The following is a 16217-nucleotide window of genomic DNA, read 5'->3' as shown; positions in this document are numbered from 1 at the left end:
CGTGTTAAAGCGTTTAAGTAGTTATCCTTTCCACGTATATTAAAAGCGCTGGAATAGTACTTAGGTGCTACTAGTTTCCTTTGACACTTGATTCTATACTATACGAAGATCGCCAAGCCGCTCTAGAAACACAAGACTAACTTGCTTACATATAGCTATAAGTCTAGCGAACTAGAAGTTAGCAACTATACCTAGAGGATAGGCTACTATAGCTATACTTCCTTCGAGCTAACTAAGTAGGAAGAAGCGTCCTTTATAGCCCTATAAGAGGCTATATATCACGAGAACCTAACTATCCTCTACTACTTTAATCCTAATAAGTAGCTATATATTTAACTCGACGGCTATTTAGAACGCGGATTTAGCGTTATAGTCTTCTATACTCGTGATAGATACGATTAGCGCCCGGGCAACCCTATCCTAGCCAACCAAGTGCTACTAGTAATATTCTTAAGCCGTCTATTAACAAAGGCTAAGATACGATATAGACCCTCTAAATAAGAAGTCGCCTATATAGTCTAGGCAATTCGTAAACTATATATAATAGTCTATTTAGTATGTATGCTAGTTATCATTCTAACTAACTATGCTATTATACGCGGTATTATAGAATAAACTAACCTAGATACGAGTTTAACCGACCGTGCTAACTGTTGCCTAATTAACACGTCTATTTACCTATCGTAATATAACCTTAAAATCTACCACCTACCTAGAAAACTTAACTTCGTACCAGACGCCTTAAGCAGATTAAGTGCCTTAGGGGACCCTGAACCTTCTAAACGCTTAGATAGATTGGCCGTACTTGACAACGTTTAGTTTGCTTTCGTTAAGGCGTAGATAGATCCGGATCTCAAGGCAAAGTTCGTTAACGGCTATAAGGCTAATGCTAAGTATACTCCTATTATAGAAGATTTAAAAAACAACCGTGTGGATAGGACTATTGACGATAAGGGTATTACTATTTTCTTATACCGTAGGCTACCATTCGTTCTAATTGACAAGCTCCTTTACTACATTTACCTAGATAGTATACACGTACTATATATTCTATCGAGCCTTGTGTAATATATCCTAAGCTTAGCCTATGATAAGAAGCATCATTTCGGAACTAATAGGATAATATATAACTTACATAGCATTACGATCGACAGAAAAACCAGGTATATATAGGACTATATAAAGTATTACCCTGTCTATCAAGTTAACGCCACTGATCGTAATCTTCCTATAGGTAACTACTAGCCAATTTATCTATTAGATATATTACCTATATAAGTAATCGCTATCGACGTTATAGCGGCATTGCCATTAGTTCCGTTAGCCAGAACACTATAGTATTTAAACAGGTATAAAGAGTTTAATTTAATAATAACTATATCTTATAAATCGTCTAAACGAACGCTCCTTATACCTAGCTACTCTAACTATACCACTATAAACTAAGGCTATATATTAATACGATAACTATTTCTATCTGACTAGGGAGTACTAACCGCTATTATATCTAACTATGACTATGAATTTATATCAGAGCTATGGACTAGTATATAGAAAGCGTTAGGTATAAAGCTATTAATAACTACTATATACTACCTATAGGGAGACAGTCTCGTAAAGCAAAAGAACTAGATGGTAGAAATCGCTCTACACTTCTTTATCTATAAGAAACTTAACGACAATTAGACTACGATACTTCCATAGCTTTAATGGCATTTAAACAGCATATATACCACCTCTGTTAGCATGTCTCCCTATAAGCTACTATATGGTTTCAAACCAGCCAGGCCACTAAAAGTGCTAACAGCACTATTATCAAAAACAGTATAGGATATCCTAGTTCTACACGAATATCTATATTAAGATACCTAGATAGTAATAGACTTTATAATAGCCCGCGCTAAATATAGATACGACGCTAGCTATCGCGACATCGAATTTAAGCTAGGCAACTAAGTATATCTATACCTATACTATAGCTATTATCTACTAGGTCAACCATCATATAAGTTATCCTAATAGCACGCTAGACCTTTTAAAGTCATTAAACGTATTAGCCGTTTAGCGTACTATTTTTATCTACTGCCGAATATAGACATCTATCCTATAATATTAGTAATATACTTATTACCTATACCTCTAGGCACTAACCTATATAACCATACTATATCGCCTCCTAACCCTATTAAGGATAGCTATACTAATAGCGGTTTAGAATCTAGAGACAAGTACGAACTCGAGCGTATCTAGAACTACAAGCTTATACGTAGCAAGTATAAGTACCTAGTTAAATAGAAAGGACTTAGCTATAAATACGACATTTAGAAGACCAACTTCTAGCTACGCTATATATATAAGATAGTTAACAAGTACTAAACATGCTAGGGAGGTCAACCTATAGTAGTTTAAGCAATATAGATCAAACCCCTATATAGACGCCCTTATAAGAAGGTATCAAAGATTCCCCCGAAAGGAGCTATAGATAAAATACGCTAAAGTAAGGCTATAGGTAGCTAAGAGAAAAATATATAGGACACTATAATAGTAAGATAACACTATTACTTTCTATTACAATGTTGCTACGGAAAGAAGGCGCGTTTAAGAGCTATTTAGAGCTATAGTGTAGGCACTACGCTTTTCCTTCTAGGCGGGGGACTTGATGTAGTACGTTGTCTACGGACGTATCTATTATATAAGGCTGGATAAGATAAGACCTGTGGATCTGGTAAATGGGCTGGTAAACGGAGGGTTCTTTGTTCCTATCCTCTACTTATATAGAGCCATAGGGCTAGCCAACGTAGGAGGTAGACATCGCACTTTTGAACTATTTAGAACTTACCAACCTTCTTCCATCTATTGGAACCATCTTCTATCACCGGATCTCAGGTTACGGGAAACACCCCCGAGTTTACATACAATGGACGGAATACACTAGGGGCAAACACAGCCTCGGGCCGGAAAGATCCACAAGGCTCTGAATAGGCGAACCAAATCTCGGAACTACACTAAGTCGTAGGGCTGAGCTTACCCTGTTCATGCCATGCATCAGGTTATGTCGATCGCGGCAAGGGGGTCGCTAATTAGTCTACTTTGGCCATCCAGAAGAGAGGGGTCCATATGCTCTGCCACTGTATAATGTACTTGGCTCACCTGAGACGAGGGTATGCCACGTAGACGGAAGTGCTGTGATGTTGAAAGATGGCGATCAGAACCAGTGGAATTGCAGGTTTCTTAGAAGAACAGAGACCATGGCTCCGGGTAATTAATTACATATTCAGCATCGAAGCCCATTCTTCTTTTTTCATGACACGAGCACTTTGGTCATTCCGTACTCCTCTCTTTCACCTTCCAAATCATCCATCAGCTAATCTAACACCATTCCCTGAAGCGAGGCTCCTCTAGTGTCGGTGATCTCTATTAGGTACTGAGGGGCATTCAGACTGACGTCGTCCTTCGCAGACAAACTCGAGATTCCTTGCGCTAATTAAGTCATAACCGTCAAATCCGCGAGGTTCCCTCTCACAACCCCTTCCTGCTTTGGGCGAGACGATTCCACCAAGATAGCAGCCTCCCTATGGGGTGTCCTCGAAAATATCACGGCTTGAGAGAAAACCATGATAGATAATTTCACTCATCATAACGCGATTCGCTCATTATCCCGCCGCAACGCCATGAGCTGTCAATTCAGCATATACATTGACGGCGGTCACGCATCCTGCATCCACGGTGGGGGCAGCGGACTGGTTGAGAGAGCAGCTTCGTCAGATTACTACACTCTCGACAGATGGTTGGCGGAGAGCAAAGCTGAGCAGCCAGGGTGTTAATTATGCCACTCTCCGTGGACATCTAACAGAGTCTGAAGGATCAGCAAGCGGTGATGGGAAAAAAGCAAGAAAGGAGGTAGAACGCTTGAGAAGAGAGGTTATGACATACGTCGGGCTGTTGCAAATGGACGGTGTAGAATGATTCGGCGAGCTTCTCCTACCTCGGGACTCTATTTTCGGCTCATTGCCTGCCTTTCTTTTGTTCATTCGATATAACATCTTTGTACAACCATCACCCACCCCATGCTCTGCGACTGATACATCTTCTGATCCAACTTCTGATCCAATAGCTCAATCTCTTTCCGTCGATAACATTGCCGTACCGACCCTGTACCGCACAATTTGAGGGCTGGAGTGAGACATCATTGAAAACTCGCCACCAGGTATGGTGGCGGCGGCGGCAGCAAACAAACCTGGCAATTATTCAACCGTTCACGGATGGGGTTGTTCGTGCTCTGTCGAGGAACATAAAAAGGCTCCGCCTTCCTAGTGGGCAAGGAAATTCCATGCATATCATGTCGGGGCGCGAGACGTGTAAATAACTGAGGTTTTCTCTTCCAAGAGCTGCTTGGGGCAAGGAAATTCCATGCATATCATGTCGGGACGCGAGACGTGTAAATAACTGAGGTTTTCTCTTCCAAGAGCTGCTTGGGATTGGCCACCAGGTGGTCTCTTCGAACCCTTGGTTGACGTTGTATCCAAGATGGGAAAGGCGTCCGTTCGGTGTTGAGAGTGGGAAAGTGGAGGTAATTAGTGGTAGCCCATAATTCTGAGAACTAAGGTCGTGAGGAGGTGGGTTCTACAACAACCCCCATCAACATCAACAACAGACATTGAGGTCTGCTTAGCCGGGCTGACCCACGCAAGCCAACGGCAACGGGCATTCCTTGGTATTCCCCGGTGTCTGGGGTCCCAACCTCCATTAAGCTGGACCATGATGAAGTGGATGCGGCCGTTGGGCACAAGATTGGTGGAACTCTCAGAAAGTATATGAGTGTTACTCCGTGCTCAGAATAATCGAACGATGAAAACGATGAGCTCGCATTGCGTTTGGCCCCGGATCTTGTCTTGACCCTGATCCGAGTCGCACGGCGTCGTAAGTTGCGCGCTGCGGACGGGGAACTGTTGCACCCGTCGGCGGAAGCGCTGATCCTGACACGACCAGAGGACCGCCGAGAAAAGGCAAAAGGATGGTCGGTGATTGCGCAGGGCCGTGCGTGAGGGCGTGGTTGAGGCTCGGGAAAGAGTGGGCGAGGTTCCTTCTTGCATTGAACCACATGCCCCGGAAGGTTGCACGAGCTTGGCAAAAGGCCGAGAGCTAACTAGCTTGGCGTTCGTTTTGGCCAATGAAGGGAGCGACTCTATCAGGCTGCGGGGTGCTGAGGGCGGGGGAATTGGGCGATCCTGGCGTGTTGGTTGGTCAATGCCCCACTGCGACCGCGAGGTGTGATCCCTTCTGTAGCTTAAGAAAACCGGGCAACGACCCTCGACTTTTTCGGTTCCCCTCTTTCTTCTGTACACTACAGCTTTTTTTTTTTCCGTTGGCAGCGGTCCAAGAAACTCTACTTGGTACGAGTACACGCCACCCGAACCCGGGTGGTTTGAGGGTTGCTGGTTCAGTTTTTTGTGCCGGCCGGCCGGATTCAGAGCTGCCCCAGGGAAAGAAGGGACTTCGAGCTAAGCAGTGGGCTGGATCCCGACGCGAACCGACCCACATCACCAAGCACCAAGACGCGCTGGCGACGCACAAGACGCGGATGGCTCAAGATCGGACAGATCCAGAGACGCGCCAGCTTTTAGCAGGCTCGGAGAATGCAGAAAATTCTCCCATGAGTATCCAATCTGCGCCGGCAGATCTGAGCGCCGCTGACGCGTCCTCCTCCACGGGTCCCCCTCTCCAAACTTCGGATTCGGAGCCGGTCCCGAGCACGACCTCAACGGCAGTCTCAAATCCCGAGCGCCGGCAATGCTTCCCACAGAATGCCAGGCATTTCAGCCCCAAACCACGCGCCATGTCGTCCCACGTACTGCTGGCTAAACTTGCTACCTTCTCGGTGAGTGGGGTCTCTGCATGCCGCGCCATCGTCTTTGCTGTGCTGACCGTTGACCATTATTCCAGGATGCGTTTCTCTCGGGCCTTGTGAGTTTCGCGCGGATGCCGGACGATGCCGTTGGGCGCCCTATTAACCGGACATAGGTTCTCCCCATCTTCCCAGCCATCCTTCAACACCGAACCCTGCTGCGTCAACAGATCCCTCCCGAGGCGCTGCAAATATGGATTTCTGTCGCCGTCTCTGCCTACAGCGGCGGTATTGCAGTTGCGTCTCGTGAGTGCCTCTGTCAATGCAATTCCCGGACGCTTGCTGACCTGTTTTTTTCTTTTCCTTGAATAACAGCCTTGATCGCTCTCCTCACACGACAGGGCCCAGGCGGCTTTGTCGTACTGCTAGCCGGTCTAGCTCTCACCGCCGTTGCATTTGCCCTTTTCCAGTTCTCTAGTGATGCCCTTCTGTTGATAGCGGCGCGCGCTCTTCAGGGCCTCGCAGCTGCAGCTCTCACCGGCGCTTCTTCCGGGCTGCTTGCTACGGCGTCTAGTACCGGGCGCAATTGGCTCTCGGTCGCCTTCCTGCAAAACGTTGCCATGACCACGGCACCTTTCATCGGCGGGCTACTTTACGATCGGTACCGTATCGATGCTGTATTTTACAGCGCCTACGGTCTCGTCGCATTGAACGTGGTGCTGGCTCTGCTGGCCGCTGGTTCCGGGCGAGCCACTCCGGCCAGCTCTGCGAACGAAAGAGCGGCTCTCCTCGCGTCGGAGACCCAGCGGGGCGGTTACGGTACGATGCCTCCAACTGAGACCGGCAGCCTCAGTGGAAGATCCTCTCGATCAGTGTCTCCGACATCGATGCCTGTGAGGTCGAGTCGGCGCAATGCGCCCACAAGCTTCGTCGCCGCCTTCTCGTGGAGTCCTCGGCTCTTGGTCGCCTTTGGTGGATACCTTGTCCTTAGCCTACTCACCTCTGCGCTCCAGAGCGTGCTTCCGCTCTTTGTTCAACGCCAATATGAGTGGTCAGTGTTAGCAAGTGGATCCGTGTTTGTTCCGCTGTCAGCGCCTGCTGCTGTGCTCGGGATTTTATCTGGCGCGATCGCGGCACGCGTGCCCCGGTCGATCCGGTTCCTTGCGACAACTGGCTTTCTGGCTTACATCCCGGCCTTATTACACCTAGGGCAACTCGAAGAGAACACCAAGGTTGCACAACACGCGTTCCTCCTGACGCTCGGCGCCATCTCTTCTGCCACCGGTTTCATCGCAGACCCGCTGGTCAAAGAGATGACGAATGCTGCAGGGTCCTCCTCCTTCGGTGACTCTTGGAGTGCCACAGCGCAGGCCAATGCCGCTCCGCTACTCGCCAACGCCTGGGGTGGCCTGTTTGGGCCTGTCCTTGCTGCCGCCCTCAGCTACCTTTACGGCTGGCAGTTCATGACGAAGTCGTTGGCGGTAATCTCAGCGGGAATGGGCGCTGGTGCTTTGCTGTTTCTCCAGGGTTGGATTGCGAGCCCCTACTCGGAGGCGCGCGCGCGCTCCGCAGGGACGACCTCGGACGAAGAGGCTGGCCCCTTGCTAAGGGGCAGTGGTCCCAATGACGACGCGTTCCAGAGCCCTGAGGCTTACAGCGGCAAGGAGGACCGGTATGCTCGCTCGGACGGGGGATCGTCGGACGCCCGCCACGACGCGAATCGCAAGCATCGCCCGCACCGCCGCCACTTCAGTGTCGACAACTTCTCCGTAGCTACAACGGCGGGGCCTGGCAGCATGGACTCGTCCACCTCCTCGGTCCGTTTCCAGGCAGCGCTGGAGACGCCCGTGCAGGGGCGCAGACGGTCGGAGGCTTGTGACAGCACAAGCAAGGGGAGCAGCACGGAGCGGCGCTACGTCATGCGAGAGGCACCCCACGCACCAGCCACGGATCCGCTGCTGGCTGCAGGCAGTCTGTACGTGATTGACGAGGAGCGCGACACCGCGCAAGGGGTGGAGAGGCAGAGGCAGAAACGGCGCGTCGTGGTGTTCCCCGAAGGCGCTGCACCGCCCGAACTGCTCGCGCGTAATCGCCACCACGTTGTCGCGATCAACGCGGTGGATGGGACTGCGCACATGGTTTCGGACAGCACCGACAACCACGCACTTCACGTTACCGAAGAGGCCGTCGATAACGAGGCCGCTTTCCAAGAAGCGAACTGTCGGCGCTATGTCGTTGTGGTGGTAGAGGGTGAGGATGCCGAGTCGGAGTGAGCACGAACGATATGTAACCTGGTCGAAAAGGGGGGGAAAGGTGGGGGAGAGGGGGAGGGGGGCCGGGAGACTGGGTTGGAATGCGGGGCTGATTTTGATGTTTGACACGATAAGGATATGGTGTAATGACTGTGGATGACGCAGATACCCTGACGACGACATTGACGTCGCAGTTTGATTTTAAAGCCTTGTTTGTTCCCTTTTTTTTCCCAATCAGAATTGTCATATAACTTGAGCGTGATTCCGATTGTGATCGCTTGTCTGACGGGAAGTAATTAGTGTTGCATCGGGCGCGCTGGGGTTCGTTCGGAGGCAGCTAAATGCCCAGAATCTGCACACCTTGGTGTACGCAGCACGGTCCCCAGCTAACAACCTGACGTACATCGACTTCGAAGTCCGGAAGCTGCATCCAGATGAAGTATGAGCTGCATCTCCTAAGGGTATCACTGACGCGCAACAGTGTGCGTGTACCCAACGGCCCCAACTGCCTATAAAATCATGAAAAGAGACCCTCCGGCTTGTCATTGGTCATTTATTAGTTGAATCTTCTACCTTGGTTCATGACGGCTTTCACCGCCATAATTCAAAGTCAATACCTGCAGCTTCTGGTCCTCGAATTACACATCTCCGACTTCGATCACCCGCTTCGTCGAGTCTTTAGTTGTCGGCCGGAATCCTAATCTCGTCAACACCATCTCTGATCTCCGCTGCAGGACAAGCTTGATACCTTCGTTGCCGGCCGACATGGTAAGCCTTATCTTGCCCAAAAAAATACCCATCGCAAGGCACTAAACCAGAATCAACAACAGACCTTTCCTGCATTCCACGATATCCTCTGGCGCCTGAGACGCCCGGATCCCCATTTGGAGCGGCTGCGCCGCCCTGTTCCCGCCCTTGCCCGCGGTGTCGACCGTGTCTTGCATCCCCGCCGCTTCCTATCCCTCGACCTGTACGCGATCCTTGATGAGGCCGAGGACGAGCCCCTGCCGCTCTACACCCGGTGGGCTATTGACGCCGAGTTCACCCCTCCGGCATACGCCCCGCGTCCTACGGGACCTCCTCCAGTGCGTCTCTGTTCCTTTGGGCTTTGAGCTTCCTCTAATATACATCTATGAATGCCTAATTACCTCTGCACTACCTTTTCCCTGTGGCCCTCTCTTCTTACAATCCCTGCCTCCTTCCCCTCATGGCTGACGATCCCCAACCCACAGAGCTACGAGGACACCCTCCGCCACGACCTTCTCGGCACTCCACCCGTAGCTCCCTCCCCTTCCTCCGGCCCCGGTCCTGACCACCATCGCCACGTCACATTCGGCGCCGGCACGAAGCAAAGGCGTCCCCGACCGCCCTCGCTACAGCCCGCACTTGCCCGCCCCGCGGGCGGCATCGGACTGTCGCAGCGACCGCCCACACCGCGGCCGCGGTCGCCGCCGCCGCCGCCACGGCAACAACAACAACAACAACAACAACAACACTACCTCCATCACCACTACCATCACTATCACCACCACCACCGTCACCATCACCTCCAGCAACAGCAGCAGCGGCAGCGGCAGCGGCAGCAGCAGGAGGAGCTGCAGCTACTGACCCCGGCGCAGCGGGCCATGCGCGGGAAGTGGTTGCGGGTCCCGCCCAAGATTGCCGGGACGATGCGTGCGTCCCTGGCGGCGGCTGATAATAATAATACCGCTGCCGGTGGCGTTACTGCTGGATTTGGGGGCGTCTGATGAGAAGACGGGATGCAGCGTCTTTCTTTTTCAAATTTTTTTTAAAAGAAAATCCCACGGAGGGTTCGGATTGTTTGAATGCACGGATCCGGATGTGCTTAGGTCATGATGAGAATGGCGTTGAGGGTAATGATGGGTGCTTCAAAAGGGAGAAGAAAAACAGGCGTGATCATATATTATCTTTGGCGTTTTCGGTTTCATGGGCGTTGGGAGGAAGATACCCGCTTGTATCTTGTACATACAGGACCGGGGGGGGGGGCTGCTCTTGTTGGTGCGCAGTATATAAGGTATCTGATGCAGTACGTTGTCTACAGACGCGTCCTTCATGTAAGGTTAGATTAGATAAGCCCCTATAGGTCCTGGTTTCTTTGTTCTACCCTCTTCTTATACCAGGGCCAGCGTATAGGATCAAACAGAAGAAGAGACATCAAACATTTGAACTATCTTGATTTTACCACACCCATCTTCCATTAGTATCCGTACATACACTGATTCGTCCTAGTTACTAGGGAGTACAGTGTACTTATTATATAACATCGGTGATATAACTCCTATACATTAGCATACCCAAATCGTTCTCATTTAAAAGATAACTGGGATCATCACGAGACCACATATACGGGCATCAAACAGGCGAGGCTGTTGCAAGAGAAAGGAGTTGCAATTGCAGAGGCCCTATCTGGACAAAATGCATAATAAGTAGTAGCTAAATTGGTGTGGTTGTCGGAAAAAGAGAAGGAAGAATAAAGCAGTGGAACAAATGTTTCTATTATTATTCCCCAAGAGCTCCCGTTTATGCTTTCCTTGGACCGAAGCATGAACTGGCTGACATGCCCTTTCCCATTGTACCCTCACTCCCAATGCGCTACCTGCTCCTCTCTCTCTCTCTCTATAAGCATCGGTTGACGTCCTTCTCGTCGAGGTGTTCTTGGATTGGCCTAGGCCTAGGCCTGGAGCTGCAGACTGTGACAAAGCGACACATTCTGGTCTTGGTTATTAGGTCAATCCGTCTCATCCCCGCCGGCGCCCAGGTGCCAGCTCATCTTCTCGCGGCGGGCGGCCTTGCAATCCTGCTTGCCGTCGCGGTACCGGCTCAGGCGGGACTTGACGGCCAAGCAGGCGGAGCAGCGGTGGACCTTGTTGGGCTTGCCCGCGCGGCCGACGTCGAGAGCGTTGCAGTACTTGTGGCGGATCTCGTCCTGCCATTCTGGAGCGTGTGTTGGACGGGTAAGCGCTTTTTAATCAAAAAAATCGATTTCGATTGCTTGCATGAGCGCGAAGACAGGTGCTCGAGGATGTCAAAGTCCACATTTCATTTTTTTTCTTTTTCTTTTTTTTTTTTCCGGATAGGCATCTTCCATTTGGGAATCATAGATGTCTGCTTACGGGGCGGTGTGCGAGCCGTGGTGCTCGGCTTTTTGGGGTAAGAATGGCCCATGACGGAGCGATGGCGGTTTTAGTTCAAGGTGCTCGTGTCCTGATGATAGATGATATTGGTGTGACGTGGTGTGTTCTGCAGATTTTTGAAGCTTGGGGGATGTAACTCGGCCCAAGAGGAAAGTGCGGAGATGTGTGCTCAATCGAGGTACTTAATGTTCCGTATTCTTTCCTCCTCAGGCTATTATCTCGTGCAGTGGCGAATCTGAAGAGTGTCACGGGTACTTCGTAGGTACCAAAGCTTCACCGTCTTTGGACACGTCGATAGCGACGTACCTGCAGCAGTGGTCTGATGTGTCTGAAATTTGTCTTGATTCCCGATGGCGACAGGTGTCTGTTATGAGAACCTACCTGACCGAGAGTGGCCAGGCAAGAGAACCAATAGCTATATTTTCAAACTCGCTATTTCAAGCTTGACCTCGAAATGGAAAACCGACTATCAGCAGTGACAATCAATCACGGGCCAGAGTGCATTAAATGGATGTACTGTGGGATGCGGAAAGCGAACTATAGTATCTTCGTTTAACTGCTACTGCTGCTGGTAAGTGGTGGTCGAAGGAAGCGAAGGCTGACTGGGGCCACCGTGCAGGAAGATATGGGTGGCTGTAACCCTGGTGGGGCCGGGAGCCCTAGTGGGGCCCGACCACCACAAGTATGTACTGTGTACGTCCGTATATACGGATTACATACATACCTACACAGTATAATTATCTGCGCATTGATTTCCGGAGAAACTACTCCGTACCTAGGTATACAGAAAAGAACCGCCAACGAAAAGTAATTAATTACGTACGCATCACGACTCGCACTCCTTTCCAGCGTACAAGGATTGTTTTGATTCCCTTTGAGGATGACATTCATTCCACGATACCAATGAGATAGCGGGTTTGGACATTTTTGACTCGAACGGAAATGATGAACAGCAAGCAGTATTAGTCGGCTCTCACACGCACACTGGCATCAAGCAGCAATCGAACACTTGCCGACTCAACGCATCATGACGGCAAAAACCCACGTGGGCATGATGTCCAAGTCCCTATATTCAGGAACCCCCCGGACCAGATGACGCATGGTACGGTACCTATGTGACATCAGGCTCGCCACCAGTTGTCTGTTCCCTATTATAATCCGCCTATTAATTAATTAGTAGCTCTGATTTGTAAAAGTGCAAGCCTGTTCTGATCATCTTCATGACCTCTACTCTGCAAGTCCGAACAAGAGATCACCATCAATTGCATATTATTCGATAATTAATACACTGTATCTGTACAAAGAACAGCACAAAACATATTTTTCTCCTGAATAATTATTACTACTCCCCCAGACCCAAACAAAAAAGTCTAATTACACCATGTCGGACACCTCGAACACCAAGACCGACCAGAAGGCCAAGACCGCGACAGACAAGGCCGGCGGCGTCCAGTCGACCGTCACCAATGTCGCCAAGGGGACCACCTCCACGCTCGGCAACGCGGTCGGCGGGCTGACCGAGACCGCCGGCGGCGTCCTGGGCGCCGCGACGCGAGGCCTAGGCGAGACCGTCACCAGCGTCACCGGCGAGGCCGGGAAGCCCGTCGGCGACGCTGTGACCAACATCGGGGCGGGGCTCGAGAGTGGCGCGCGAGAGACGGGCGAGGGAGTCAAGAAGGCCGGGCAGTGGAAGGGGACGTCCTAAAACGGCAACCTGCCTTGCCTGCTGGATAATTATGGCAGGGTGGTCATGTTTCATAAAAGTACCTTAATTACTTGATAGTTGTGGGACTTGGTTGTAGGACTTGGTTGTGGGACTCGAGTGCAGGCAGGATGAGAACAATGTGTATTTTGTGTACCTAATATGCCTTGAATGAACAAGATTGATTCGTATGGCTCGTAGTCGGCTCGCTTCTGTCTGTCCGTATACTCTATTCGTTGCTCGTGGTGCTGTGCCAAAAATGCCGTTATGATCTTGTCTAATAATTATTCAATATCCCTCCCCCCAACACAAATGCCTCTCTATTGTATCAAATCGGTGTAATATTAATTAATCACCATCCAAACTTCTCCACCGCCACCCGCACCTTCTTCCCCTTCCCGATAGCGTCCGCACACGCGTTCCTCACCGCCCGGTTCAGCCCGTCCGGCCCGGACACGACCACGCCGACCTCCCTCCCCTCGGCGGCGGCGGCCTCGATCCACCCTTGGACCATGCCGACCACGTCCGGGCGCCCGGCCTCGGCCGTCGGCTCGGGAATCACCAGGTCCAGCCCCCGCCGGACGCACTCGTCCAGCTCCCCGCGCCGCGGCAGCACCCACTCGCGATGCTCGCGCGCGTGCGTCACCCAGAGCAGGCGCACCGTCCGGTCCTCCCTGTCCTCGTCCCGATGGCCGCCCCCGCCGGAGCCGGGGCCGGAGCCGGGAGGAAGCAGCGCCCAGACGAGCGGCAGCGCCACCGCGATCCCGCTGCCCCCCGCGACGAGCACCGCGCTCCCGCTCGCCCGCAGCATGCCCAGCGCGTGCGGCGAGCCGTACGGCCCGTCCACCCGCGCCGACACGCGCCCGGCCTGCCGCGAGAGGTGCAGCAGGTCCCGTGTGAAGCCCGCGTAGGCGCGGATCAGGAGCGTCAGCCGCGCCGGCCGCGGGGTCACGGCGGCGGCGGTGGTGGGAATGGGGGGAATGGGGTAGGCGGTTGGTGTTTGCCCTCCTTCCGGAGATCCTTCTCCTTCTCCATCTACTCCTTCTAGTTCTTGTTTTGTGCTTGTCCCCCGGCGCAGCTCCTCGTGGGGCCTCCCCGGCGCCGCGGAGGCGATGGTAAAGGGGTGCGCCTGCAGGGGCGACAGGGCAGGGACGGTTAGGAAGACGTGGTCGGTCGGGTGCCAGCCGTGGAGCACCGTCTGGCGGGCGAGGAAAGATGGACTCCGCCACCAGCGGCAAGACCGGCGCGGCGGGGAGGGCGGGGGTAATATGTCCCAGCGGGCCTCCAAGATCAGCGTGTCGCCATCGAGGGGGCGCAGGTCCGCCTGGACGCGGGCGCTCTTGAGGCCGAGGCGCCAGACGAGACGGTCGGCGAGGAAGATGAGCAGGGCGGCGGCGGCGTAGGGCCGGGCGGTCGGGTAGTGGAACCAGAGGAGGACGAGGCCCAGGGCCTGCAGGAGGACGTGGCTGGCGAGGAAGAGCTCGTACCACCGTTGGCGGAAGGAGGCAAGCGAGGTGAAGAAGAGGAGCTCGTAGCAGACGAGGGCGCCGATGCCGCAGAGGATGATGGGGTGCGTGAAGTAGACGTAGGCGGAGCGCGAGGCGATCAGCCACTCGCGCGCGAGCAGGAACTGCCAGAGGAGCATGCTGACAAAGTGCAGGGCGGCCTCGAAGCAGAGCAGCTCGCCGACGCGGCGGTGGAAGATGTTGAGGGCCTCGTAGGAGTAGCCCGTCAGCCGGCGTAGCGGCTGGTTCTTGGCGCTGAGGAGGTAGAGCAGGGGCAGGTTGACGGCGAAGACGCAGCCGGTGCGGTCGGCGAAGATGAAGAAGAAGTCGGACCTCATCGGGAGGTGGTACAGGTGGAAGAAGACGTTGATGGCCAGCCAGGCGAGGATAAAGAGCGACGTGCCGTTGGAGGGCAGAGTCCTGTTGATGACGGGTAGGGGAGCCGGTTGCCGTGTAAGCCAACACCTCACCGCCCTACTGATTCTGGCTCCCATCCGCGGCTTCGCTGTTGTCCGGTTCTGGCCGTGTCGGGTCAACAGGGGAATCCTCTCGATGTCGATATTGTCCTTGGCATCGGGAGGCGGAGTTGCGGTTCCGGCGATAGCGATGCTCGACAGAAGCCCAGCCGGGGTAGATGCCGTTCCATCAGAGGTGTCGCCTCCCGGTGGCTGCCTCATCAGTCGCCGCCACTTCCTTTCGTCGCTTCGTGTTTCCGCCCAGTGCCACACCGCCAGCGCCAACACGATCAGGACGAGGACGACATTGTAACAGCGGATGATCGCCCGGGACTCATAAAGCAAGTCGAGGAGCTGTTGGATGTACTCCACTTTCTCTGGGTCATTCCTCCAGTTGAGGTCGTCGTCGTCGTCGTCGTCGCTGAGCGCGGTAAGCCCCGTCTTGCAGAGGGCGCGCAAAAATATTGGCAGTGCATCTTGCATAGCACCCTGCATTCGTCGGCACGGCTCTGCGCGGTTCATGGCTGCCGGATGCGAAGCGGTTGCAGCAGAGCCAGGACGAATGCTGGCGGCGGCAATGGCTGAGAGGAGAACGAGGGGAAATTGAGGGGTGCCTGGCGGCCGCGATAATTGTACGAGATAGGATCTAATCAGATCATCTGATAACTTTAGTCAGTGGAGCCTCTGTATTGGCTCAGTTTGGCTGCCTGAGCGAGAAAGGAGGTGTTGCCAGACCCACCCCTCTCCCAAGAGAAGTAGACGATGAAGTGGTTGGACCAGGACCCATTCAACCCGCGCATATGAGCAGCGAGATCGGAGTGCGTTGATGCAAATTCCCAGGCCATCAGAGAGACAGCAGGCTTTGGACCGCATGTTGGCTGATAATACAGTTTCTTGGACATGCTCGTAGGTGTGTAAAAAAAAAAAAGAAGAAAGCTTGACATAGCGTAATTAATCTGTAATTAGCGGATCTAATTCCTTGGATGAAAACCAATGCTTCTGTCAGAATACCCACACTTAAGGTGCAATTGCTGGCGGGCAATTGCGGCGTCGCTTTTGCTTTTCGACAGAGGCTGACTACCTACTAAGTTCGGACCACTCCGGAATTAAAACCTATCGGAACCAAAACAGAGAACCGGTTCCCGTTAGGGAACCACGGCCAGAATGGTGGGCTATAAGGGCGCCCAAACCCCTCCAGGCCACAGTTAATTATCAGTCGCCATGTTGGTACACTAATTAATTAAGGTGCAAGATTGTAGCGACTAATATGCTTTTTTTGGCAGCTGAATAGAGAGGTAATAGG

General features: G+C 52.4%; 5 protein-coding genes across 5 annotated transcripts; 3 read left to right on the top strand and 2 right to left on the bottom strand.

Moving 5' to 3' along the window:
- Nucleotides 1–5836: 5836 nt before the first annotated feature.
- MYCTH_99814 (uncharacterized protein) lies at nt 5837–7832 on the top strand (the record flags this gene model as incomplete). Its single annotated transcript, XM_003659743.1, has 4 exons — nt 5837–5878; nt 5944–5968; nt 6284–7692; nt 7728–7832. The coding sequence occupies 4 exons, from the start codon at nt 5837–5839 to the stop codon at nt 7830–7832; spliced, it is 1581 nt and encodes a 526-aa protein (XP_003659791.1).
- A 1030-nt stretch (nt 7833–8862) lies between these two features.
- Nucleotides 8863–9845, top strand: MYCTH_2107271 (uncharacterized protein; the record flags this gene model as incomplete). Its single annotated transcript, XM_003659742.1, has 3 exons — nt 8863–8865; nt 8928–9182; nt 9330–9845. 3 exons carry the CDS (start codon nt 8863–8865, stop codon nt 9843–9845), a joined length of 774 nt encoding a protein of 257 aa, XP_003659790.1.
- Nucleotides 9846–10594: 749 nt separating this feature from the next.
- MYCTH_64049 (uncharacterized protein) lies at nt 10595–11431 on the bottom strand. Its single transcript, XM_003659741.1, has 2 exons — nt 11232–11431; nt 10595–11052 (listed from the first exon to the last, which is right to left on the bottom strand). The coding sequence occupies exons 1-2, from the start codon at nt 11281–11283 to the stop codon at nt 10847–10849; spliced, it is 258 nt and encodes an 85-aa protein (XP_003659789.1). The 5' UTR covers nt 11284–11431; the 3' UTR covers nt 10595–10846.
- A 1011-nt stretch (nt 11432–12442) lies between these two features.
- MYCTH_2297214 (uncharacterized protein) lies at nt 12443–13131 on the top strand. Its single transcript, XM_003659740.1, has one exon. It carries the CDS (start codon nt 12634–12636, stop codon nt 12955–12957), a length of 324 nt encoding a protein of 107 aa, XP_003659788.1. The 5' UTR covers nt 12443–12633; the 3' UTR covers nt 12958–13131.
- Nucleotides 13132–15807, bottom strand: MYCTH_2297213 (uncharacterized protein). Its single transcript, XM_003659739.1, has one exon. The coding sequence runs from the start codon at nt 15395–15397 to the stop codon at nt 13307–13309; it is 2091 nt and encodes a 696-aa protein (XP_003659787.1). The 5' UTR covers nt 15398–15807; the 3' UTR covers nt 13132–13306.
- Nucleotides 15808–16217: the final 410 nt, after the last annotated feature.

The sequence above is a fragment of the Thermothelomyces thermophilus genome, chromosome 1 (assembly GCF_000226095.1).
Source record: "Thermothelomyces thermophilus ATCC 42464 chromosome 1, complete sequence".
Taxonomy (NCBI): Eukaryota; Fungi; Ascomycota; class Sordariomycetes; order Sordariales; family Chaetomiaceae; genus Thermothelomyces; species Thermothelomyces thermophilus.
The sequence above is the reverse complement of the archived record's forward strand: the minus strand, read 5'-3'. Positions and strand labels throughout refer to the sequence as shown.